The sequence below is a fragment of the Camellia sinensis genome, chromosome 13 (assembly GCF_055761805.1).
Source record: "Camellia sinensis isolate YWXY chromosome 13, ASM5576180v1, whole genome shotgun sequence".
Lineage (NCBI taxonomy): Eukaryota > Viridiplantae > Streptophyta > Magnoliopsida > Ericales > Theaceae > Camellia > Camellia sinensis.
Window position 1 is genome coordinate 67,330,362 of NC_138973.1, and position 27,763 is coordinate 67,358,124.

Below are 27,763 nucleotides of genomic sequence, written 5' to 3' on the forward strand. Positions count from 1 at the left end.
CGGATTCTCGGCCGCCCTACCCGGCAGCCCTACCCGGCAGCCCCCCAAAACGACGTCGTTTTGGGGGGTTTTTTTTTTTTTTCTTTTCTTTTTCGTCTTCGTCTGGCTTTCTCTCTCTTCGAAACCAGACCAGAGGGGAGGGAGGAGAGGAAGAGGGAGGAAGGAGGAGGAGGAGGAGGAGGGAGGGAAGGGCCGGACTGGAGGGGGCCATAACCAGTGGAGGAGGAGGAGGAGGAGGCGGAGGCGAGGCGGTGCAGCTGCGGCGACGGCGGTGCTGCGACGATCCGGATCGAGCGACGATCGGACGGCTGCGACGGCCGGCGGCGAGGCGACGAGCTGCGATGGCGAGCTCGCAGCCTCCTCCCTCCTCCTTCCTCCCTCTTCTCCCTCTCCCTCCCCTCTGGTTCGAAGAGAGAGAAACGGCAGAACGAAGACGAAGAAGAAAAGAAAAAAAAAAAAAAAAACAAAAACCCCCAAAACGACGTCGTTTTGGGGGCTGGCGGGTAGGGCTGGCGGGTAGGGCGGCCGAGGATCCGCGTTCGTTTTGGGCTCAAATTATAGTAGCCTCGCCACCTAAGAATGTTTTTCCATTTAGCATGGAGTCACATACAATAATTTCATTTGAATCCAAATAGTAATTCAGTATGTCTAATTAAATTTTTAAAATTTTAATTTTTATTATATCTTAATATAAAATTATTAGCAAAGACAATATACATGAAACTCTAAAATAAAATATTTTTGTTTTTATGATACACCCTAATCACTTATATTTATATTCAAGTTTCTTCATTTTCTCATTCAAGTTTTATTTATTTATTTTTTCATCTTCTTCCTTGTTCTAAAATTTTAATCCATTCCATCAAAACTTGTCATTATCATTAACTGCAACCAAACACATACATTTTCTTTTTTTTTTTGGATTCATAAGAAATTGGATAAAGATACTGTTAGGACTGCAAACGAGCCAAGTCGAGCCGAGTTTTTGAATGTTCAAGCTTGTTTATTAAGAATTAGTCGAGCTTAAAAAATCGAGCTTGAGCTCTGCTCGTCAAACATTTGTTGAACTCGAGCTCGGGTCGAACTTGCTCGATTACATACATGAGCCGAGTTCGAGCTCGAGGTCGAATTTGAAAAAAAAATTAAATTTAAATTACTTTACTTATTAAGATTAAAAAAATACAAAATTATGAGTAAAATATATAATAATGCTTATATTAATAATAAATTTCATCAATCAATTATGTAAATTTATACAAATACCAAACATAAATAAAAAATAAAATAAATTATGAAAATTTATTTAATATGTTATTAAAAATAAATATTAATTTATTTATTTTTATATTCATGAGCCTCGCCGAGTTGAGTTTAGGGCTACTTGAGCTTTGCTCGATTAATAAAAGAGCCTAAAAATCAAGTTCGAGATCGTTCATTTAGTAAACCAGTCGAGTTAAAATAAGTTTTAAACGAGCCGAGCTCGAACTATTCAGGAATAATGCTATTCGTTTGCAGCTCTAAGTACTATCAGAGTATTATAAAACAAAACAAGGGGATCAACTCGTCCCTCCTGAAACTCATTGATCATGTCGGCTATTAATTTTGTTGTTAAAGAGCCTCAAATTAACGCTGAGAATTCGACCTGTAATTGAAACCCTAGCTCGGATTGTTTCGTTCGTTGAATCTTCAAGTAAGAAAAATACTGTAAATCTTTTCAAGAAAATTGAATAAGAAGAGAGAGAGAGAGAGAGAAAGAAAGAGAAAATGTTAGGTTTAAATTATTTGGATATACAACAAAGCAGGATTTTATTTTGAAAAGTAATTTGTCAAAGAATATAGGATGTATTGAAAATAAATTATAACTCTATATAATTTGACAGAGAGTAATTAAACAATTGATATACTTAATAATTTTTGGGTGCAAAAAGAATCACCCAGTCACATACTTCTTTATTCCAGTCTCTTCAGCCCAATAGAGGGCTCTCTGTTCTCTTGCTTTCTTAGTTTCTTGAGAAAGCCCAGCCCATAGGTGACCATTGTTTTTAGGGCATTTATATATAAGTTTTAATTTATGAATTTATATTCCATTAAATTCTAAGTAAGATTTTTTAGACTTTCAAATCTCATTAAATTTTTAATAGTTGGAATTGCCCTTCAAACAATGATTGTTTATCATTTATGATTATCTAGAAAGGAACATGATAATTTGACATTTATTTTGATTTTTAAAATTTTAAAATATCAACTTTCAAATTGAAAAAAAAAAATTTTATGTGCAAAAAAAAAAAAAAAAAACTTTTTGTTGAAAAAATTGAATTATTTGTTTTTGTTCAAAATTAAAAATTTTGTATCTATAAAGGAGAATGATGATGTGCAAAACTGGAAAAAAAATTGATAATGTTCTCAGTTTTAAAATTGAAAAAAATTGATAATGTTCTCGATTTTATTGGATAATTGAATCAAACTAATAAGTTAAAGAGTAAAAACTTTCAAATAATTATCTAAAACATTATTATATAAAATTGATAATATTTTTAATTTAAAAAATATTGAAAAACTGATAATATTATCAGTTTTACTAAATAAGATTTACTGATTTAAAAAAGCTTAAATATGATTTGAACTATCATAATATTTATAAATATGATTTTTAGGTAATTAACTGTTGTTTTTCATGGAAGCCCAATAGAAGACTAATTTGATAAATGCGTTTATATTGGCAGAAAATTCAAATATGTCTCATCGATGTGGAGCTAGTTGGCAATTTAGGGTTGTGTTGAGAATTGACTTGTTTTAGTGATTTTTTTTTTTTTTTTGAGATTTATTAGGAATTTTTTTTTTAAATATTTATATTTCAATTAGTTCATAATATATTTTTATATCCTAATAAATCTTATTACTTGGATATTTAATCCACAAAATCTTAATTTTCATATTTAAAGTATTTTATAAATAATTTAATTCTTATAAATATTTTTTAATTGATTAACAATTTGGTGATGTGAACATTCACGAAACATTTATATTGTCAATATGAATATTATTATTAGGGGTGTTTTGGTAGCTATGTCACTTATAAAACTTACTGGAATATAAAAAATAATTTGAATTAAGTAAAACATACGTAGGTGAAGAGGGATTTACGAATAAATATCTATTTTTTAATTTTTTTTAAAAGAAAAAACATACAAAAAAGTGAAAAAAAGAATTGACACTTTAAAAAAAAACTTTTTAACTAAATTTCATGTTACCCAAGTAGGTCTTAGTTTATTATATTAGCGTCAGTACAATGTTGTATCATAGTAGACAAAGGGCTATTTTGGAACCCACTTCATTTTCTTATAAAAAAAATTAAAAAAAAAAAGTTAAAAAGTAATTCTTAACTCTCTTTTCAAAACATTTCAAAATACGATTGTAATATGGGTCGCGTTTAGAAAAAGTGCTTTTCAAATACTATATATATACGTATTTATATTGTTTATTTAATTATTTATTTTAAACATAGTTTTAAACTTTTTATTACAGGCAATGGAAACTTGAAGGGTATTGCAGCGATGTCATCGGGCCCAAATGCTATATGTATATGGACTTTGTATAACTAGTCTTGTTAAAAAATTATTTAAAAAATTTGAATTTCTAACCTTAAATATATTAAGCCTTGTTTAGGAACATATTTTTTTTAGTAACTTTTTAATTTTTTGACTAAAATATGATATAAAAAAAATTAGTATGTTTGGAATGATTTTTTGATTTTTTACGAAAAAATGTGTAAAAAGTAGGAGAGAAAAGAGAATATTTGACTTTTTGATATAGGTTGTTAATTTTTTAATTTTTTTAATGACTTTTTAAATTTTTGGCTAAAAAATGATGTTGCCAAACGAGCCCTAAAGATGTATTCAAACTGTAAAAAATTATTTAGAAAATTTGAATTTCTATTAAAGAGGTATTCGAACTGTAAAATAATGATATTACTTTATTTTTAAAATGAGATAAAGGTATTTTAATTAAATAAATCTGGGCCATGTAAGAGCATCTCCAGCAAGGATAGTTAAAATAGCTATTCAAAATTTCACTTTATTATTTTAGTTAGTCATTTTTTTTTATATACACTCCAACAAGACTATCTATTTTAGCTATCTTCTATTAAAATATTCTTATACTTTAACTACCTTCTTTCCAATCTATAAAAAAAATAAAACTAACTTCTTTCAAATTATTATTTTTTTCATTCTTCTAAATATAATTATATTTTTGTGAAAGTTACATTTTTCTACTGTCGTATTTTTCAAATGGTCGTATTTTTTCAACGGTCATATTTTTTCAAATTTTTACAATGGTCATATTTTTCCAACGGTCATATTTTTGTACTTTTCTATTATAAATAAGACATTCTCTATCATTTGATCTTACCCTCAACTCAATTTTCCACTTCATCCAAACTTCCATATCTCTCTCTATGGCTTCCAATTCTCTTTATGATATGCTTGTAAATGACTCTGACTTCTCTGAATCTCATGATGATTTGGAGATGCTCAAAGCTGTTACTATGGATGAAGAACTACTAGATAGTGAGATAGGATCAAGCTCACGTCGTGGTTCTGTTCGAGGTCATAAAGTCATTCATCGTGATCATATTCAAGGTCATGAAAGGCTTTTTCTCGACTATTTTGCTAAATTGCCTGTATATCCTCCTGAGCTATTTCGAAGGAGGTTTTCGGATGAAGCGTTCACTTTTTCTTCGAATTCAAGCTACAGTAGAAGCGCACGATCCATACTTTCTCCAAAAAGAAATTGTGCTAGAAAGCTTGGTTTGTCTTCTCTTTAGAAGATAACTGTTGCACTTAGGATGCTTGCTTACGAAGTAGCCGCTGATTTTATAGATGAATATGTGAGAATTGGAGAAAGCACTGCAATAGAAAGCTTAAAATATTTTGTTAAAGCAGTTGTTGATATTTTTTCTAATGAGTGTTTGAGGTCACCAAACAGCAATGACATCGCTAAACTACTAGTGGTTGGTGAAAGTCGTGGATTTCCTGGAATGCTGGGGAGCATTGATTGTATGCATTGGAAATGAAAAAATTGTCCGACTGCGTTGAAAGGTATGTATACTGGTCACATTCATGAACCAACAATTATTTTGGAAGCTGTTGCATCATATGATCTTTGGATTTGGCATGCGTTTTTTGGATTACCTGGGTCTCATAATGATATCAACGTACTAGAAAGGTCTTTTGTATTTACCGAACTTGTTCAAGGGCGTGCTCCTGCAGTCAATTACACCATCACTGGTAATGAATATACAATGGGATACTATCTCGCCAATAGTATATATCCACAATGGTTAACATTTGTGAAAACAATTCCTTCTCAAGGAAATAAGAAAAAACTTTTTGCTGCAGCTCTAGAGGCGACAAGAAAAGATGTAGAACGTGCATTTGGAGTGCTTCAAGCACGATTTGCAATTGTGCATCGACCGGAACGTTTTTGGAATACTAAAATGCTTAAATATATTATGAAGGTGTGCATAATTCTACATAATATGATCATTGAGGATGAGCGGGATGACAATGGAGTAAAAGACTTCAATTATGATCAAATCGATGACAGTCCCCAAGTAACAGTGTTACAGGAGAGAACTATTGAACTTATGGAATTCATTCAATGTCATCATAACATTAGAGACAGGCAAACACATTCTCATCTCCAATCGGACATTGTCGAACACTTGTGGCAATTACATTGTGAGTTGTAAAAGCTTTGAATTTGAAGTTTCATTTTATGTATACTATTAGTTTTGAATGTAATCAGTATATGCTTTTAATTTATGTGTAATTTTATAATTCTATATGCCTTTTAATTATATGGTTATCATTTTAATTCTATATGCCTTTTAATTATATAGTTTTCACTTTAATTATATGCCTTATATATATATAATTAGCAATGTAGAGAAAATACAGCACAAAATAGCAGCAAAAATACCAACAAAATAGTAGCAAAAACACCACAAAAATAGCAGCAAAATAACAGCAAAAATAGTTCAAAAACAGCAGCAAAAATAGCCTAAAAATAGTAGCAAAACAGCCTAAAAACACCATCAAAACAGCCCAAAAACACTAGCAAAATAGCGACAAAAATAGATTAGAAAACATGCCAAAAACAGCAGCAAAACAGTTTAAAAGCAGCAGCAAAAATAGCCAAAAAACACCATCAAAACAGCCCAAAAAACTAGCAAAATAGCAACAAAAATAGATTAGAAAACAAGCCAAAAATGCCAGCAGCACAGCACAAAGAGCAGCAGAACAACACAGCACAAACAACATCAGATTAGACAACTAACATTGTGTACCAAAACATTGCCGAGTTCAACATCTATCCTAGACAAAAGCAGAACCAAAAGCAAAAGCCAAAATATCATATATCAAGTTTCTAGCCTACTAGACAAAAGCCAAAATATCATAAAGAGCAAAGAAAGAATGAATACTAATTCATTCTTCTTTTCTTAATGATTTCCATCTGCCGAGTACGATAAAATTCTTGTTGGATTTCCGGCAAGCCACTGAGATCCATCAAAATAACTCTTTCGTCCTCTTTAAAAAGTTCCATTTCATGCTTTTCAAGTTCCACCTCATGCTTTTCTTGCATGATACGAAGTTTTACTTGTTTTTGAACGTACACTTTGTCAATCATTTCAATTTTCTTGTCAAATATTTTCTTTTTGTCTTGCTTGATGTCCTCCAAAGTTTTTGTAATACTCGAATGTACGCTTTCTTTGTTCTTTCGTTTATTCAATCGCTCATTTTCAGCCTTCCTATCGGTTGGTCTCTCCAAGTCTACAAAAGCATTAGGTGAGACATCGTCTTCCCTTAGATTTATCGAATCCGGAGTACAAGGAGAAAAGGTTGTCCCTGTTCTTGGTCTTTTTGGTTGTTTTTTCTTCTCAGACTCTACCACCTATTTTGGTTGATCCCTTAACATAATCCAACAGTGTTCGACTTTGAATGTAAATTTCTTGAGTTCCTTGTACATAATTTTTGCCTTGGAAATCTGAAAATTAAATAAATAAATAATATTTAGCAACTTCACAAATAATAATAATTGTAGATGTACAATATTCAATACCTTGTCATCCTCATTATGCCACCTTGATGCAATGATTCAATTTGGGCATAGCACCCACAAAACTTATTCATGGCAAGCTGAATGGTTGACCATCGATTCATAAGAGAATTTTCATTTCGATTAGACTCAAATTTCTTGTGCTCATGGAAAAAATCCCATACTCTTTTCCAATAGGTAGAGTGTTTTTGCTCATTCCCATGTACCACATCTAAACTAATATTAAGCCAAGCCGATATAAGGAGTTTGTCTTCTTCTATTGTGAAGTTTCCTTCACGTTGAGGTTTTTTCGACAAAGATTCAATTTCGGCAGTAAATTGAGACTCTTGGGCATATACCTGAGTATTTTGATTCAAATATTGAGATTCCATCAGATAATGTTCATCAATGTTGGGCCTTTCTTATAAAAGATTGGTAAAATAACCATCTTGTTGTGAATCCATACCTATGGTTGAATAATAAATAAGAATTAAAAAAGCAGTGTAGAGCAGAGAACAATTTATTTATTTATTTATGTTTCCATCGAATTGACCAAAAACCTATCAGCACACCAAAACACAATGAAACATGCCAAAACAATAAGTCATTACAAGTTAGAACATGTGCTAGGAGTATCAAACAAAAGTTATCTCTATTTCCCATTTTATTTATAAATAGATTGAGAAAAAAAAAATCTTAAACTTAACAGAAATTCTGATAAAGTAGAAATGATAACAAAACGTGTCATCACTAATCCTGTGGCTAATCACCACCTCTACAACTCACTGTCCACAACACAACTGTTAGAAATTGGGCGCCCATGTGGCATGACCTTTTGAACCTGAACCTTTTGAACCTTATCCATGTAAGTTTGAATTTTAATTTAAAACTTATTTGGATAACCATTCAGGATATCTATATCTATCATATCAATAGATATGGATAGATGGATAGATAGATATTGGTGGTTATATATCTGATTATATATTTTAGATAATATATTGATATATAGGATACGTATATCAGATACGTTATGTGGTTTTTACCCATAACATTTTTTTCCAGACTCTCTCTCTAACTCTCTCACATATGAGAACGATCCAGCTTCTGCACTGTGACTTGTGTGGGTGATATTCCTTTTGTAGTATCACTCCATTGCTGGGTTGATTGTTTACATCCTGGAAGCACGTGATTTATCCACGAGATTCTTCGCTTCAGGCTCTACTGAAAGGTATGATTCTGATATTTTTTCCGCTGCGTCATAATACTTTATGATTTACATTGGTACTAGAGCCAATATGGGTATTTTTGTGTTTTTTTTTTATGCATTAAAATAGGTGTATAATTTTATATAAATATATACACACATTAGATGCATGAAAATTAATGAAGAAGGAAGATGAAGTGCATGGTTTTTGCACTTCCACTCTCATTAGATTGAGAGTGTAAAAAAAAAATACATCTTTTTTATGTTCATTAAATGTCATTTTTAAGAGCATAAATGTATTTATTTTGGAAAATGGAGTCTGGCAGTACCAAAATTGGACCAGAAAACACCCTAGAAGGCAGCGCGTGGGCCGTACACGCCATCTGATGTCGTCAGTGGCCTTCATGTGCTCTCACGCACTTCCACGCGCTGCCACACGCTGCCACGCGCGCGCCGTCCGCGCTGCCCACGCGTGCGGCGCGCTGAGCCACGTGCTAAGCCGCGTGCTGCGCCGTGTGCTGAGCCGCGCCGTTTTTTCTCCACCGGCTTGGCTGCTGATCTTAAGGGTCTGTTTGTTTTTTTTCTAAAATTCAGAATTGCGTTAAATGGTCATAAGTAATTCGTTATAGCTTTGTTTTAAGCGTGGTTAGTATTGTTAGACTCAGAATTAAATTTTCTATATTCTGTAAAATTTTTCAAAATTTTATGAAAGTAAAAAATATTTTCCTGAAATAATAATTCATTATTTCTGCTTTAAAATTCATCTGGTGTTGTATGATTAAGTTTCTGGGGCTGAATTCTTTATTGTAGACTATTGTTGTAGTTTACTATTTACTGGTATGGTTATTGCATTTTACCAGATTCTGGAATATTTATTTCTAATTTTATGTGTGTTTATTATTATTTAAAATTCTAAAAAATACCAGAAAATTCTAGAAATTTTCAGAAGTGATATACTTTCTGTTATGGCATAATTTGAATATTAAATACAACATATTTTTCTATTTTTTGCCTAGAGTTTCTAATATGTTGTAATTAAAATAGTATGATTAATTGTTATTTGTTTAAATTCCATTATTAATTGTGACATAGTATGAGTTGGTTGTGAATTTATATTATGATGTTATTGTATGGAATTAAAATTTTTTATCATGCTTTTAGACATGCCATAGTTAGTGAGAGGTTATTCGGTTGAGAGAAATCTTTGTAGATTAACTCCCGAAAACCAATATTTTGTGCATAAATTAAATTAAATTTTGGATAATTGTCACTTGTGGCGCAAGAGATGATTACGAGCATAGCGGATTTTCAATCTTATGACTTGTGTAATATTGTCACTATTTAATTTAGATTTTTGTGGCAAAATTATATTATGCTAATCAAATTAATTCCAATGCGAATTTGTCTCTAAATTGACTTAGCTTATGGAAGTTAATTGGTTGACCTAGACTTAGTAGAGATGTTCAAATATGAACAATGTAATCATATTTTTTAGATGAGCAAAAGTCTTGGAGACTTTAAGTCAGACCTTAATTAAGCCAAAGTAAGGAAACATGACTCAAAGTCGCCGTGGTTTTGTTGCCTTATTTGGCACAATAAAAACTAATGTGTGCTCTATGGTTAGTGGCATGCTACGTAGTTTTGGTTGGCGAGTTTTGGAGTTATGAAATTAGTAAGCCCTCAATAGATCTGAATATGATCTTGACTATTGAGCGGCGCGGTTTGACTTTGTAATTTGACTTGTAATGATGTTGCATCATTGGATGAAGTAACATTCAAGAGTCACGTCATCTAAGAAATGCGAGCTTAAATGAATTAGTCATTAAGTGTAAGGCGAGTAGCTAGTATGAGCAGTGTTTTTGCTTTCTACCCAATTATTGGGAGTGGATGGAGCAAAATTTCATGCACTATAATAGTGTACATTGAAGTATCACTTGAAGTTAAAAGATTAGCCCTTGGTAGCAGCAAACTCTATTAACACTAAGTGAAAAGATTAGCGCCAAGTGGCTGGAAAATCTATCAGCATTGCCAACTTGTCCAAGTCTGGACACTTACTGTTTCCACAGTTATGTGTGAGACATGAGGAGGTGCTTCTTTGTATGATTCCTTAGCTAGGCTAACGCTTTTGAATAATGTTTACCACTAAGCGCAAACGTTGCAGCATAATAATGAAAAGGTCAAGGCCGACAAGGTTGTTATGACTCTAAGAATTTGACGCATGGCTCGTGAGAGCATTGTGTTAAATTAGACTCTTTAGCCTAATTCACGCTTAAGTTACTTCAAGAGCTGTCATAATTGATAGCTTATTCTCTCCTTATTGTGGATAGTAGAATTAATTGCACGTAACTATGAAGCGAGAAATAGATATGGCAAGAGAAGTATCGTCATCTTTCAACTAGATGTATTAAAGTGTATGGAGAATAAAATTAACTTAACGGTGCAGGGGATTAGCACTTACTGGTTAAATTTGTGACTTAGGCGCACTTAATATCTCCATGACATCCTTTTATGATCTAGTGAATATGAATTAATCGTGAGTCATTACCTAGTTGAGCCTAAACCTTTAAAACTTGTCTTCGAGAACTCACACATTAAGATGATTGAAATTAGTTTATGACATTAGTCATGAACCGGTGGCTTATTATACTTAATCACATTAATGAGATGATGATACGATGGTTTGAGTAGGCCTTCTCGGGCCTACTCGCTTATGACATCATGCTTTCATGTGAATATGTAACTTTGTTCGCAATGGGTGCGCACAAGTAAGTAGGAAAGCCGTAGAAGGTCATTTGTTTTGGCGCATTTAGTCCACTATGATATTTGTGACTAGATATGTGTAAGGATATGATAGCTAAGCCTTAATCTCGACACATTTATAGATTACGATACACATCTGTGTCAAGATTATTTGATCCCCTATAAGTCAAAAGTTTTGAGCTGATTTTTGACATCGCACATATGAGGTTGAGATCAATTAGATAAGAGCTTTTGTGCTTTTAGTTTTGACCAAGGTGGTGAGTATCTATTTGAGTTTTTTTTTTAGAAAGCTCTGTGAAGAGAAATGGATGCTTAGAAAATTGATTATTCCTAGTACTCAACAACACAATGGTGTAGTAGAGATAAGGAATTAAATATTGTTAATGTTAGGTGGATAATGGCGCAAAATGTTTCCTAATTGGGAATTGCACTAGTTTGTTGCCTATATCCCTAACTAAGTGCCCTCCATATCAGATTTTACACTCCATTTGAGTAGTGGGTTAGCGGAGAGCCATCTATGGGCGATCTGTAACCGTTAAGCAGCTTATCTTTATTTTACTTCTCATAAGGTTGCGAAGTTAAGACCTAGGGTTCTATAGCGCATTATTGTATGCTGTCTTGTAAACACATAGGGTCGTGTGGCGCATTATTGTATGCGGTCATGTAAGCCCTCCGGGTCATGTGCATATAGGTAAGCAGCTTTGTGATAGTGTAACTAAGTCACATAAAGTTTTCTTAGTAAAGGTGACGTGAATAGAGTTTTGGAACTCTTTAAGATAGAGAATTCTAAGCATAGCGCTTTTATGTAGCCTACTTGAGAATGGAAAGAAATTTCCAATATCCCAGGGACAGTGGGAGCGATGTGCCTACTAATGGATTACTCTATTAGAAAAGAACACTCTACATTCTTAGTTGCGTGGCAGCGAATATGAAAATTTTTCACGTCATCACTGGGTGATTGAGAAGGAAACATTCATGATTGCTCTGCAAGATGATAAAGAGCCTAGGATAATGCCAAAGGCTCTAGTCCCCTGTTTTTAGAAAGTGGATCAATGTTGCGCAGTTTAAGACAAAATCTTTGAGTATTAACCATTTTTATAATTTGGTTGACTTTCGATTATGACGCGAAATTGTTCTGAAGTTATGCGTAATTTGGATAGTCATTGTTGAGGCATAAGGCTCGCTAGATACCGAAAAGTCGCACCATTGAGGAAAGTGTAGACCATGAGAAGACTTCCTCTTGGGGGAGTGAGGTTATTTTGACTTAGGCTATGATTGACATAAGTTCGAAACATTGATTTGTGGACATTGTGACATAACTTTCTCGTTAGAGAATTGGATAAGTAGATCCGTAGGGATTTATCTTCTGCTTTTATGGTGAAAAGTTAGGAGCGCAAAAAGGTTGCTAGTTCTAATAAATCTTTTACAGCTTAAAACAGTTATCCAAATAGTGGTTCTTAAATTTCGTCAAGCCATGATAGGCCAACGATGATCGATGAAGACCATTGAGGCATGATCAATGGTCCAAAAGAAGTTTTCCTTACTTAGCCATTATGAGCCAGGAATTTATAGCGTTGTTGCCACCTAGGGTGGGCAGTCCTTTGTTTTAGATATGATGGACATGTGTGATGTAATTTATATGCTCGGATGTACGATCCTTAGGGATTGTTTTGGGAGAATTCCTGTTTTGTCTTCGATGACTTACATAAGGAATATCCTAGAACGATTCTAGATGCAAAATTGCAAACCCATTGACTTACCTATTGGTAAAAGCCAGAGCCTTAGCTATTGAGTGAATCCTTGGATTGTCTTTGGGAGAAACAGTTGACCTATATTCTTTGATCTTTTCTTTGTTGTGGGAGCCTAAAGTACGCTATGTGGGCGTATTTGGCATGATAAGTGTTATCTTTGGTAAATGGTCAACTGAGTTGTTTAAACATTGACCTTGCTCATTAGACTGTGGATATAATGCTTTACTAGTAGTATTAATTTGCTCTTTGTAAGATTCAATGCGCTAGTTGGGCGCGTCAAGAATGAACGCAAATTGGTCACCAAAATATCTTTAGAGAGGTTATTGCGCAAGAGGTAGTGATCTTGAATCACTTCATGGAGGATTCCGTTGTATATGTTTATCGCAAGAGGTGCTGATAAGGCTTGTGTTTGGAATCTAGAATTGCGCAAGCTGTGGTCATGTTTTTTATATCGATCACTTATTTGTTGTGAGATGATGGGATGTTGACACAATTATGGTTTGTGTCATAATGATTAGCAGATGATGATGTCAGCAGGCAAGATTGGCTCACTCACACGAGCAATCACTCTTGGCGCTTGGGAGCGAGCAAGGATGAGACTAGTGGTTTATTTTTTATTTGGAGCCAAGAGAGGCTTAAATTATCTACTATGCATGTCGCCTTGGTTACAACCAAGATGAGGTCGTGTTAAGGACCAAACATGGATGTTAGCACCCACTTTCCATGTTATGCCTGTTATGATTAGCCAGATGCGGGATCTCATTTGGCGCCTAGAAGGCAAGCAAATACAGAATTCGGGTTAGGCGCTAGAAAACGACTAGACTAATATCTGTACGGTGTATCGAGTATGATGTCACTCTTTTGGAAGAGTTACTCCACCGTAACATGTATTCATACTATATGTGCTTGGCGACCGAGTAATGAGGTGAGAGAATGGATCCCTGTTTCCTCACCGTGTGAGTCTTACGTGTCATTATTGATATGAATTTCATTTATGTACCCTTTTGTGACTTTTGACTATGTCATAAGGTAAGGCGTTGATGTTCTGCTACTTTGGTATGTTGCCTGCGGTCATGTATGATTCGGCCTTAAGGGACATCACTGGAAAAACGGTCAATCCTAAACTAAATGGCATGAGGGCAAAGGGAAGATTATCTAGTATTACACCACTGTTGTATATTTACTGCGGGCAACTCACATCGCTCTGTATGAGAGGCGGATTGAGTGTGAATATATTGCAAGAATTGAGAGGGTCAAACATGCTCTTTTTGAGGGATTAGAGATGTTTTTTGGACCGGTGTAATTAGATGGGTCTGGGGTATATGAGACACTATTTCTGTTCTTTTTGGGTTGATGTCTCTATATTGGCTCATTTTGAGTTTCTAGTATAGAGCTCCCACATACAGGTGTTCTCAGCAGTCGCACGGTGCATTGGCTAGTATGAGATTGTTCATTTTTGGGGAGATTGAGATAGAGATGTGGTAGTGTCATGCCAACTCATGTGCGAGTGGGAGATGTTAGAAATTGGGCGCCCATGTGGCATGACCCTTTGAACCTTTTGAACCTGAGCCATGTAAGTTTGAAGTTTAATTCAAAACTTATTTGGATAACCATTCAGGATATCTATATCTATCATATCAATAGATATGGATAGATGGATAGATAGATATTGGTGGTTATATATCTGATTATATATTTTAGATAATATATTGATATATCAGATACGTATATCAGATACGTTATGTGGTTTTTATCCATAACCTTTTTTCCCAGACTCTCTCTCTAACTCTTTCCTATATGAGAACGATCCAGCTTCTACACTGTGACTTGTGTGGGTGATATTCCTTTTATAGTATCACTCTACTGCTGGGTTGGTTGTTCACATCCTGGAAGCACGTGATTTACCCACGAGATTCATCGCTTCAGGCTCTACTAAAAGGTATGATTCTGATATTTTATCCGCTGCATCATAATACTTTATGATTTACAAACCACTACTAGCACCATTATATCTTGTTATCACTAATCCTACCTTTCTTGTTTCAAAGAACTATAAAGTAAAGCTCAACCAGCTTCACATCAATATCAGCAATTTTCTACATAAGGCTATCAATCAATCCACAAGAGTTAAGTTTTAGACTACTTGCTTTAGGAAACATAGTTTTGAGTGTGTAATTTGGGTCTCTATTCTGTTGAGGTGGAGGCGTTTCATCTCCATTTCTATTTTGTACCCTGTTTTCATTATCTAACACTCTTTCCTAAGGTGGTAGGACTAATTTGGTAATTGCTTGCTTTTGGGTTTTGCCTAAAGTTTGTGGCTAAGAGTTGGTGATGATGATGCTGATGTATAATTGAAGCAGGTTTTTTTGTTTAATAATAGCAATCAACCTGCAAATTGTTCAATTACACTCAACTACCATTAATTTAGCCCATTTCGAAGTCCAGTCAGGTTTATTCATTAAAATTTGTCTAAATATATGAATTTGTTTCCTCAGATTGTCCAACTACCCACACAGAGATTAGCAGTTCAACTTTTCTGTCAACCGACTTTGGTAGTTATAGATACAAACATTGCTTTGGTAGTTATAGATACAAACACTGCTCTGCTCTTGTTTTAAAAACTTTGTTAATTCTTACTACATTTGCTATTAACCACAGATTTTTAAAAAATAATAAATAACAAATCATCAACAGTTAAGAAGGGTAAGAAAATATCAACTAACTAAGCACAAAATAAAAAATAAAATATTTTTTTATCAGCATATAGAAAAACAAATTAAGGACATTTTAGGTTGCACATGTACCAAACATAAGAGAGTTTTTCATGTCATATGGAATTTATGTTTAAAGTATTCTGTCTATAGAAAGCATTTAAAGTGAATTTATGTTTAAGAGAAATTATGTCATATGGAATTCATGACATAAGAGAATTTAGGTTGCACATGCACCAAACATATGGGAATTTATGTTTAAAGTGTTCTGTCTATGGAATTTATGTCAATGGAAAGCATATGAAATTTATGGAATTCATGTCATATGGAATTCATTCAATGGAGCAGAAATTTAAAGTGTTCTGCCTATATGAAGCTCATCTAATGGGATAAAATAATTGGGTACAATTTACAATCTATATTCTAATAGGAATTACAACAAACATATGGTATGCAATACAAATACATAGACAAATAAACAGAAATGACAAAACTTAGGCCTCGTTTGGAAACGGGCTAATTTAGTAATTTTTTGACTATTTGGCTAAAATATGAGCTAAAAAAAATTAATATGTTTGGGATGACTTTTTGATTTTTTACGAAAAGATGTGCAAAAAGTAGAGAAAAAAGAGAATCTTTGACTTTTTGGTATATGTTGTTGGTTTTTTGACTTTTTTAGTAACTTTTTAGCTTTTTGGCTAAACGGGAGGGTTCTCAAACGAGGCCTTATTACCTCCATTGAGCAAAAAGTTTGAGAAAAAGATAGAGAGGATGAGAGAGTTTGTGAGATTTGGAATGCTTTCTCTATGGATTTGTTGGGGAGGTACTGATAGAACTTTTAGCGCCAAAATAAGGGAAAAATTTTACCGTCAAAAACAAAATTCAGTAGCCAAAAACAAATAAAAAATTAAAAGGCCCATGAACAGTAGCTTGCTTGTCCAGGCGATGTACTGTAGCTCACAACCATCTTAGCGATGCTTGAGCGAGTCTGCTGGAGCCGTCTTTTACCCTTCCAAGCTCGCTTCTATGGCTGACAGCACAAAATGGCTATACTGCTATTCAAATTTTTTGAATTTCTGGCTTTGAAAATTTTAGGCTCCGTTTGGTGGAGCTTTCAAAATATAATTCTACACTCATTTTTGAGTGTAGTGTTTGTTTAGCGTTTTCAAAATTTAATTCCACACTCACTTTTCAAAACTCTTTCTAAAGTGGAAAAATTTGAGTTAACCAGATGTCCTACGTGACGTCCCACCGGTCGTCCGGTTGGTTGACCGAAACAGTGTTCGGTTTTTTTTTTTTTTTTTTTGTGCACCTATTACTTTTATATTACAAAAAAAAAAAAATATGTTTGTGAAATTTTTTTAGAATTTTTTTATGAGTTTTGAATAGAATTTTGGATTGTGTGTTTGGTTATAAGTTATAAATTTTTGTATCAAATATCATATGTCACATTACTCAATTCAAACTCAATTTAAAACTCTTTTCAAAACTTATAACCAAACAAATTTTTTACACTCAAATCATAATTCCAAAACTCACAAACTCAAAATACAACTTTATTCTCAAATCACAATTCTAAAACTCTACTAAACACTACCTTAGTGTTATTATTTAATGCGTCATTATGTAGTGGTGTAGGATCAGCCGGATATGGCCCACGTGCAAATTATAAAATTTAAAAGGAAAAATTATAAAAAAAAATCTCACAATTTGGCCTTTGCATGAGTTTTTAATTTTGTCAATTTAAATTTTAAATTTTAAATTTTTTATTTATTTTTAATTTAAATTGTTTGTCTGTTTTCGTTTAAACAGAAAATTTGTATGTTAGACATTTTATGTATGTGTCCTACAATGAGTTTAATGATTGAAATATATTTTTTCCCCTCAATTTTACTTAAAAAAATAAATTAAATTGATAAAATTAAAAATTTGTTATATTATAAAAGTCAAACTTTGAATTTTTTTTTTCACCAGATTTGTAAAAGTTAAATATTTTTTTGGTTGAACAAAACAGGTAAATGTTAGGAACCTTGAAGTTATAAATGTGTGAGACATTTCTTTAAAGCTATGAACTTTAGAAGGCTGAATGAATTATGATAGATGATTATGTTTAAGAAGCAGAGAAAAAGTGAGCAGTAAGAGCATCTTCATTAAACTTTTTAAAATCATTTTTTAGTTAATAAATTAAAAAAAATTAATTCCATTAAACTCGCTTGAAACTCGTCAAAATTTACGATGGCTACAGTAACTTGTTATAACAAGTGAGGTACTGTTCATCGCTACTTGTGTGTTACCGGATGTCTGTCTGGTCAATCAGTCAACGTCAACTTTTATTTTTTTATTTTTTATTTTTTAAGAATTATTTGATTGATAACTTATCAATTTAATAAAAAAAGAAAGGCTAACAAACACAATAAGAAAATAATATTTTAATAAGAATAAGTTAGAATAGAGAGTTTGATACAGTAAGTGCCAAGAGATGACTAACTAAAATAAAAAAATAGCTCTAATTTGACTAAAAATTTGAAAATTTTGGTGTGGGCTCTAACAAGATATGCTTAGAAATTCCACAAAGATTTTACTTTTGTTTCAGACAATTACTGTACAAGTGAAGTGAAGCTAACAGCACAAATTAATATTCAAAAGAATGATAGCAGTGACTTCTCTCTAGTCAAGCCCAAAATTGATTATAGTCTTATAGATGTTTAGAACCTAAAATAGGAAAAGGAAAAGGAAAAAAAGATGAAAAAATAAAAGAAGAAAGAAACAATCATGGCTACCGAAACCATGAGGACATTATTATTTGGGTAACTGGGGTAGACATCTCTGGTGGATCATCCTAGTTTTTTATTATTATTTATTTTAGTGGTGTAATCAAAAATTTTATTAGCCTAAATTATTTAACAAATATTATTAATATTATTATGTAATTTTTTTGATAGTAATGTTGAAAACATTATAATAAAGATATCAACAAACATACAACTAAGACACAAAAATTGTATATGGATTTCAATATGTAAGGTTATCTAAAATTGTGTCTAGTTTATATGTTCAATATGTTTTTTAAGTTTTACAAAATTTATTGAAATCAACTTTCACATTGTGTGAAAGATAAATAGCTTTAATAATACCAAAAGGGGATACAATAATATTGTGTCAACCACATTGGATGCCTGTTCCCTCTTCTTTAAATTACTATGGTGTTTTTGAGAACCAAACCATCCAAGTTAAGTGCACCTGTTTGTATTGCTAATTTGTATAATCAATCATGCACTAGCTTATTGTCTTTAAAGATTTGTTTAGTTGGAAGATGACCAATTTCTCAACTTCCCCAAATGGAATTATTTGTATAAACAAATTCTCTACTTTATTTATTTATAATGTTCTACATTTGTCTTCCCTTCTTTGGAACCAAACACCCTGGTTGATTTTATTTTATTTTTAAATTAAGAGGATATTTGTCTCAATTGCTCCAACTCAATGCCTATATATATCCACAACTTGTTTTTAATGTATAATCTTTACTTATAATAATAGCATAGCTAGAGGTCTAGATAAAGTTTTTTTTTTTTTTTTTTTTTTGTATATTATTAAATGGGGGCTGGCTTCCCTCCAGTTCGACATGGATTGGAGGATATTGTTGGGCTCTTGGGAGCTCACCAGGGGTTTCATTTCGATAATCTAAATTGTTCAATGTGTAAAACTCATCGAGTACTATATGCCTGTAAAACATCACGTTGATCGGATATCGATAACTATGTAATCAAATTAGTTTTGTATAAAAAAATAGACAGTGGAAAATTAAATGGTTGACATAAATCTAATCTGATGAGATAGCTATCATATCTGATCAACGTGATTATTTACAGGTATATAATACTCAACGAGTTCTATACATTGAACGGTTCAGATTATCAAAACCGGACCCGTGGTGGATCTCTACGGGCCCAACAGTACTCTCCAATTTGATCACGGACTAGACATTAAATGATATTTTGGGACTAGCCATGAGATCTTATTTGATTATGTATGAACTGAGGATGTTAGGTTCAATCGATTCAAGGGAGACAAATAATAAATTTTTTTTTTTAATGTAAATTGAATAATCATATTCATTTTCGCTATGTGCAGGCCTCATATTTCATTTTACAAGTCAAAAATCAATCTAAAAATCATAAAAAAATAAAAAATGACTGATAAATACATAAATGAATAATATCCTCTTAGCATTGTAAGAAAAATGGCATGCATAATCTCATTGTTCATCATATTTTTTGTTTTCAAACGAAAAATAGAAGCTATAATACTTATTTGTTAATACGAGTCTCACTGTATATTTTGTATAGAGTAAATAATTAAATTATGGAAAACATACTCCAATGATTAGCATTGTAAAAAATTAAAGATTAAAATCAACAATTTTCTAGTAGATTTGACTTATCAAATAATTCTCGTTCCTCAAAGAAAAAAAAGAAAAGAAAAGAAGACTGTTGTCATGTTCTTATTGTAAGAATAGAGAAATTATCGGATAGAGGACATACTGGTCTTATTTGAAAAATAAAAGAGAAAAGTCATGATATGTCTCTTCACTATTCAAAGAGCATGCCACTTATTTGCTATAGGTCAGATATGTTTTTCCACACAACAGGGGGATTGGATTATGTTTTTTTTGAAAGTTCAGAGTATCAATTTAAATAAGAAAAAATTTTGATACTTAGGTTTCAAACACCATCTCTTAAAGTTGTAGAGTTCTTTACAAATTCCTATTTGAATCTATGATTTAAAGACAATCTTTCAAATTCATAATTAGAGCAAAAAGAATGAGTGAGAGAGACAAGCCACCAAACCACGAATAGGGAGGAAGAGAAGGGCAAGGTGGGGGGGCCTGGGTCATATATGTTTTTGAGTAGAGAGAACAGGGATTAGTCAAAACATCATTTTATTCATTCAAAGATGAAAAAAAGAGAATTTCGGCAACTCATCAGATTCTGTATCATAAAAAGACCCTCTCCACCAACACTATTTTGTTTTTTAGATTTGATGAATAAAAAAAGGTAGAGCCCAACAAAATCAAACCAACAACTATCAATACACTTTTTTTAACGTTGCGGGTGGTTCAAAGATTTGAATAGAAATTTTATAAGAAAAAAAAAAAAGATAACTGAAATATAAATAAAATATATGACATTTAACCTATAGTTCATGCATACGTTTTCATGCATATTTTTTCTTTCTCTTTTTAAATTTCTTCTCAAATTTATAAACTAAATATAACCTAACATAGATCTATATCATGCTCCTAATAAACCCATTTCTATTTATTTGGCTATGCAAAAATAAAAATAAAAATAGGCAAAATACATCATCCAAAAGAATTAATTTTGAATAATACTAGACAAATAAAATTTTTATACACACAATGATGAGACCATTTTTGATCAACATCTACCGTTATAGTTTAAAATTTATAAATATTACTATTACATCATTTTGAATTAGTTTTTCTTTTAAATTTTTTTTATATATAAATATTATGTTTGTATATCAATTTCATTCATTTTTGTGTATGGTAATCAAAGCAATAAAACAACTTTCAAGAATTTGTATTCATTCTTTTCCAAATCCAACCAATTAAAAAAAAAGGAATTCTGCTCCTCCCATCTTATTTTTTTCTCCTTTCTATTTCATTTAAGAAAAACAATTTCTCAACAAATCCATCTTACCAAATAAGTCAAAAACAAAAACTTTTTAAAAAAAATATTATTTTTCTCTTTATTTTCTTTATGGTTGGGTTGTTTGTTAGCCTCAGAATATGAAATGCACATTTTTTGGATCACAAAAACAGATTTATTTGGAGGTTAAAATTGAAACAACTCAAGGATCTTGGTTTACAAAATAAATATGAATTTTTTGGTGTTCCCAATTAATTGATTGATGACTAATATCTTTTTTCTTTCCGTAAATTTTCATTTTAAGCAATTTATTTCCCTCCTATTAATTATAAAGGGTAATGCTAAGGATGTAAAATTTTCTACCTATGGGGTCTGTAATTTTGTAAACCCCGCACTTTTATGCAAGAAATTTGATTATTTATTTAGTAAAAAAATTTAGACTTATAACATTTTTCAATTGTAAAAGCGATTCCATCTTATGTAACAACTGATTTTCAAATTTTGGACACAAAAGCCTAGTTAATGCGAGAAGTTTCTATGAGAAGAAAGATACCATTAAATTGTTGGGTTCGACTTTTTTCAAGTCTGTCGTATCAACTTGTAAAAGCATTTGCACTTAGGCCAAGTTTGGTAACTTATAAAAACGTCAAAAAGTCAAAAAATTATTCAAAAATTTAAAAAGTTATCACTATTCACTTAAAGTCAAAAATTACGACTGCATAACTCTCAATCTTAATTTTTTTATACACACTAATTTATTCAATTTTTTAATACACATTTTTCCATAAAAAGTCAAAAAATTAACCCAAACATCCATATTTTTTTTCTCAATTTTTTAGTTCAAAAAGACAAAAAGTACACTTATTTAGGACACCCCAAACAACCCCTTAGCAAGTTAATTTTGAAACTAATTTTGGTGATTCGAATTATACATTTTTTACATTCGTTGAGTAAAATATTCATATAAAAAATTAAGATGATTGGATATCGGTAGCTATATGTTTAAATTGTATTTATTTTTAAAAAATGGACGAGAAATATAATTTTAAGAATAACTATACATTTTTTGTAATACAAATTTAATTCAAATATATGCCTACTGATGTCCAATTATTATTTTTTATATGAACATTCTACTCAACAAGTCTTAAAACATAAACGGTTCAAATAATTAAAATGCAACATGTGGTGGACTCTACAAGCCCTTCAAATTCTGTCATGTTGAGATGTGAAAATCAGAAAAGCTTAAATTAGACACTAGTTCATCTAAAAGATACCCATGACCTCCCGTTAGGACTAGTCGTGGTGGCTATTTAGGTTAGACCTAGTTCGTTTAAAAGATAGATAATCTGACTATGATATCATGTTAACTTATTGACTATGAGCTTATTTTAAAATCTAAGTTGTTAGAGAAACACCTAATTTTATTATTTTTATCCTCAACAAATACCTTCAATCCCTATAATGTTTGAAATGCCTCTTGTGGTGTTTGAGATAACTTATTTATAAATAATTAGATTCAAATTGAAGAAAAATAAACAGTTATGTGGACTATTTTAGTATCAGAGTACACACCAAGATACTGTCGTTTTGTACTACGGAGATACACATGATTTTGTTCTTCCTTCACTAGATTAAGCTTTTTAAAATTTGAGTATGACACACTTTATAAGGTAAATCAAGAGTCCCAGCAAACTCATGTGGGACATATTCCCACTCCCCACAACATTCATTTTTGGCATCATGCAACATCATGCTTAAATCAAACCAAAAGCAAACATTCCATAGATGTAGGTTTTGTAATTAGTATGGACTGAGATGCTTGTCTCTCAAACTTTTCTGTCTGTTATATTTGAATAAAAGCTCACACTTAACGATTTGTTGACCTTCATTGGTTTTAAAAATCAAACTTTCTATGGCTTTTCTGACTTTGGCTCTAGCAATCCAATCCATTGTTTGATATTTACTCAAAACTCAAACTCATCTCAATAGTGCCTCTAGTTTCCTATGCTTTTTCATGATTTACAAATGGATGTAATAAATGTACAGCTCTAGCTCTAGCCACGTGATCTAATCTTATGAAGAATGAGTAGTGTTATATAAATAAATTGTTTATATATAAATTTTATTTAGAATGATATTACTTCCTATTACTTTTTAAAAAAATGTTCATTAATGCGACTTGTATTTTTGAGAAAGCCATTGCTGCATAATTTTAGTATAAAATTTTTGTGATTATTTTTCATGAAAAATAACAAGAATTTTAAAAGAATGTGGTTCATGGTTGGTCAAAATTGTGAATGTGAAAAAGTAATTGAAGATGTTAGCTTTTTTACTCTTGATGAGAGCTAAACAGGTAGAGACAATCATTCTCGAAGTCAAACTTTTGTTCCTCATTGGAATAAATGGCCTTTGTTTCTTGAAGAAATAAAGTTGAATACTTTGTTTGAATTATGAATTTGTGTAAGAATTTTTTTTTTCTTTTCAAATTTCTATTTAAATTCATAATTCACACATAACCTAAGTTTATTAGGATATCAGTTTGAATCTACACTTGGGATAAATTGTATATTATGCACCTACCTTTCTCTCCTTTATTGATTTTTTTACATTTGATTGCATTAATAAAGTTTTTTTCCCTGATAAAAAAAAAAAAAAAAATTAGTGAGACAGTTTTAACCCAAAAAAAAAAAAAATGAAAAAAATATTGAATTACACATTATAATATTTTTAATGATTTTACACTTCATGTTCAAGCTGAGGTACCTTTATCTTCTTTTTCTTCTTCTTCTTCTTCTTCCTCTTCTCTTTTTTTAAATTTTTTTTTTTAAAATTCTTATTTTAAGGTAGAAAAGATAAACGAGAAGGCTCAAAACAAGGTTCTCAAGGGGCACAAGAAAACCTAAAAGAAAGCAAACATAAAGGTAAACTCGGTTAAATTATGACGGTAACTTCTATATTTTGATTATTATATCATTTTAATTTTTATAATTTTAGTTGATTTGATTTTGATTATGAATTTATAAATTTGTATCAATTTGGTTTAATTATTGATTATAAGTTTTTTCTTTTATGAAAAATATGTGCATAAGTGACATGTGTCATATTTTTAAGAGTAAAATAATAAACATACTCAATTAAGTAAGTTAATTTCAAGTAATTCAGTAATCATTTTTCATAAAAATATTAACAATATTATTAGTGAGACGAAATTGACACAAAATTTAAAATTAAGAGTTAAAATTAAATTAATTAAAAATGTAAAAATCAAAATGATATAAGGAATAAAATGTATGAACCACCAATAAGGTCAAGCTATCGGAGGATCAAGTTTATGCTTAGCTATGTTTGAGGCTACAAAAATTTGAATATATAAACTAAATCATGAGATGAGAGTGACATCTTCATTCTTTAATCTTTCATGATCAAACACGTATTTTATCAATCTCAAAGGGACCCATTAGCTCATAAACATGGTTTTACACCGATTGAAGTTTCATACTTCTGATATTGATATTTATTAATATATTAAAAAAAAAATCCAATATATATATTTTTTTATCAGTAAAAATCATTTGTTAATTATTAGATTAATACTTATGAGAGTTAGTCTTTTCATCCTTACAAAGTGCCAAGTGTTTGTCTCATAATTTAACTATCTAATATATAACAGTCAATTTAATACACATTTTAATAACATTGTTATTTAAAACCGTTGTCATGAGTAAAAAAAACTGTAATTCTAAAAAGATCCAAGATTTGGGCATGCCTTTGTGTGAAACAATAATGATTTAGAGCTCTAAATTCATCACTAGTGATGTGAAAAAAAAAAAAAAAAATAGCAGACACTGTGGCAATGCATCATTAGTGGTAGTACTAATTAGTAGTCTCAAGCGTTATTGATGTATGAAAATGTCATTAACTTGTTTGATATCCTCCACAAATTGCATGATGTTTATTTTCATAAATAATTTATGAGTAGAGTGGGAGAAATGAATTCTTCCTATTATTATACGATCAGTATCATGAAGAGTGATATTGTTCTTGCTTCACATACAGAGTCACCTAAAACCTGATTTTGTCGGGGTCACATGTCATGCAAAGGCGAAAGCAACGACATCCATCTTATTATTGTAAGTTTTTCTTAATAGATATAATATAAGAGAGATGTCTTTATTTGAGAAGCAGAAGATCCCATAAAATAAAAATAAAAATAAAAATAAAAATAAAAATATAAAACTATAATTGTAGTCATTATATTTTTATCATTATATGATTTTGATCTTTATAATTTTAATTGGTTCAATTTTGATTTTAAGTTTATGATTTTGTCTTAATTTGGTATATTTAGTTACAAGTGTTAATGTTTCTAATGAAAAATGATCATATAAATGGCATGCATTATGTTTTTATAGGTAAAATTATAAATTTATTAATTCAATGAGTTAATCTCAACTAACATAGTGATTATTTTTTCTCAAAAATTCGAATCAGTGTTATCGATTGAGCTAAATTGATTCAAAATATAAAATCAAAACCAAGCTAATTGAAATTATAAAAACAAAAATGACACAGGACCTACCAATAAAAGTCACCAAATTAAAAAAAAAAAAAAAAATGTAGAAGAAAAACATTGGCAATTTCTATGTTAATAAAACAGAGAAAATTGCAGATAAAAAACGGTATTGAAAAATCATTGTACTACTTATAACAATATATATATATATATATAGTACATGATGATGACCCAACAACAGCCTTTTACACTATAACCCCTACCCCTATTTTTTTTATATAACCAGTGTTAAAAACTTAAAAATACACTGCATGATTATATTTTTGTTCTAACCCCACTCATCTAAAAACTACTCAGGTGAACAATCAGGCATTAAAGCTGCCCATTTTTTTTTTTTGTCAAAATTATTTTTTTGAAGTTTTTTCTTTGATCAGATTGGATAATGATTAAGAAAACTTGTTAATCATAGGTCCAGAGACTTTCCCCATCAGAATTTCCCGGCGAATCATCAGACGGCGGTGAATTCATCCTTGGAGGGCTCACCAGCATTCCCCCAGCCATGTCCACCAGCAAATTAGGCATATCGAAAAGTGCCTCCTCATCCATAAACTCATTTCCAGACACTCCAGACATCGTACCCACAACATTACTAGTCCTATCACCAGATTCCTCTTGCTCTGCAGCCGGGTTTTCACCGGCCTCCGATCTCATCAACGTGGAGGCAGTGGCGGCAGCAGCACGTATATCAGCCGGGGACGAAGAAGCCGGCACCGGGTACGAATGAACGTGATTGGGGAAGTTAAGGACGGCATCACTTCCTTTAAGAGCCAACGCCGCCACGTCATAGGCTGCAGCTGCCATTTCCGGGGTCGGGTAGGTCCCGAGCCATATACGAGTAGTCTTACGTGGCTCACGAATCTCCGACACCCATTTTCCACTCCGGCTCCGTATTCCCCGGTATATTGGGTGTTTACCGCGGGCTGGGCGATCCAGTGAGCCGCTCGAGGAAGAGGTGGAGCTCATGGTGGCCTTAGGTGGTGGTGGTGGAGGAGGAGGAGGAGGAGGAGGGGGGTCAATGTGTGATTGGCCTACTGGGCACATGTCAATTGGAGGAGGAGGGTCAGCCATATATTTATATGTATGTAATGTATGTATAGGTGTGTGTTGATTTGGTGGTTAGGTTGAGAGAGGGAAGATATTGAGAGGTTATGTTTGGTATTTAAGGGGAAGTTTAATAGATTTAATTCTAAAAGTAAGAAAGTGAAAGCGTGGGGAATTCGTGGGGTTAATCGTGGCCTTTTATTTGTGCTAATGAGGCTTTTGTGTGTATGATAGTTTGATAAGGAAAGGACACGCATTTTTTTGGGGGGACAAGCTAGCAATTAGCTGTATAAAATTTTTAAGTGGGTAGTGGTTTTTTTTAGTCCATTGTTTAATTTGTCACTACGAGTCGTACAGTCGTTTGCAGTCTAATCAATGTATACACGCACCAAATTGTTGTAAACTTATTAAAATGCCCTTGTTTCTTCTTAAAATATTTATTAATACCAAAAATATTTGTTGATGTGGATGGAATGTTTTGACCTTAACCAAATTTAATTTAATTAAAACGACTCATTCATTGGCTACAATTTTTGCACCTTATCAAAAGACATTAATTCATAATGAGACTATTTGTCACATTCTCTTATATTTTTTATTTTTTTGGTTCCAAGTGTTCTGTTTAGTACGAAATTAAACTCAGAGACAGAAATCATATGATTAAAAAAGTGTTTAGATAGATCATGTGTCTTAACCTCAAATTTGCATTTTTTTATATGGATTGGTCTCAAAAAATTATTTGCATGTTGAAAGTTTTGAATCTCATATTAGTATGTAGTAAGAGTTTTGCTCTAGGTGGTGTCACTATTAAAAAAGAGAGTTTTTGAGCTATTTGCGATGCAAAACGTTTAAATACAGTAAGCTGCCGACGCAAAAAGTGATTAAATGTTTTAAAAAGTCTAATCCATGATTTCCTCATTGAAGCTTCCTAAGATGCGAACCCA

At 31.9% G+C, this 27,763-nt stretch overlaps 2 protein-coding genes across 2 annotated transcripts; one reads left to right on the top strand and one right to left on the bottom strand.

The window, feature by feature from the left end:
- Positions 1-4,456: 4,456 nt before the first annotated feature.
- LOC145805458 (uncharacterized) lies at positions 4,457-5,752 on the top strand. The gene is made up of 3 exons (XM_082900594.1): positions 4,457-4,725; positions 4,846-5,057; positions 5,145-5,752. The coding sequence occupies exons 1-3, from the start codon at positions 4,457-4,459 to the stop codon at positions 5,750-5,752; spliced, it is 1,089 nt and encodes a 362-aa protein (XP_082756720.1).
- Positions 5,753-25,887: 20,135 nt separating this feature from the next.
- On the bottom strand, positions 25,888-26,983 carry LOC114306566 (Integrase-type DNA-binding superfamily protein). Its single transcript, XM_028251842.2, has one exon. The coding sequence runs from the start codon at positions 26,844-26,846 to the stop codon at positions 26,178-26,180; it is 669 nt and encodes a 222-aa protein (XP_028107643.1). The 5' UTR covers positions 26,847-26,983; the 3' UTR covers positions 25,888-26,177.
- Between the last annotated feature and the right edge of the window lie 780 nt (positions 26,984-27,763).

Coding starts and splice junctions, on each gene's coding strand:
- LOC145805458 (XM_082900594.1), top strand. CDS start 4,457: ATGGCTTCCAATTCTCTTTATGATATGCTTGTAAATGACTCTGACTTC. Junction 4,726..4,845: donor AGGAGGTTTTCGGATGAAGC/GTTCACTTTTTC, acceptor TGTTGCACTTAG/GATGCTTGCTTACGAAGTAG. Junction 5,058..5,144: donor AATGCTGGGGAGCATTGATT/GTATGCATTGGA, acceptor TTATTTTGGAAG/CTGTTGCATCATATGATCTT.
- LOC114306566 (XM_028251842.2), bottom strand. CDS start 26,846: ATGGCTGACCCTCCTCCTCCAATTGACATGTGCCCAGTAGGCCAATCA.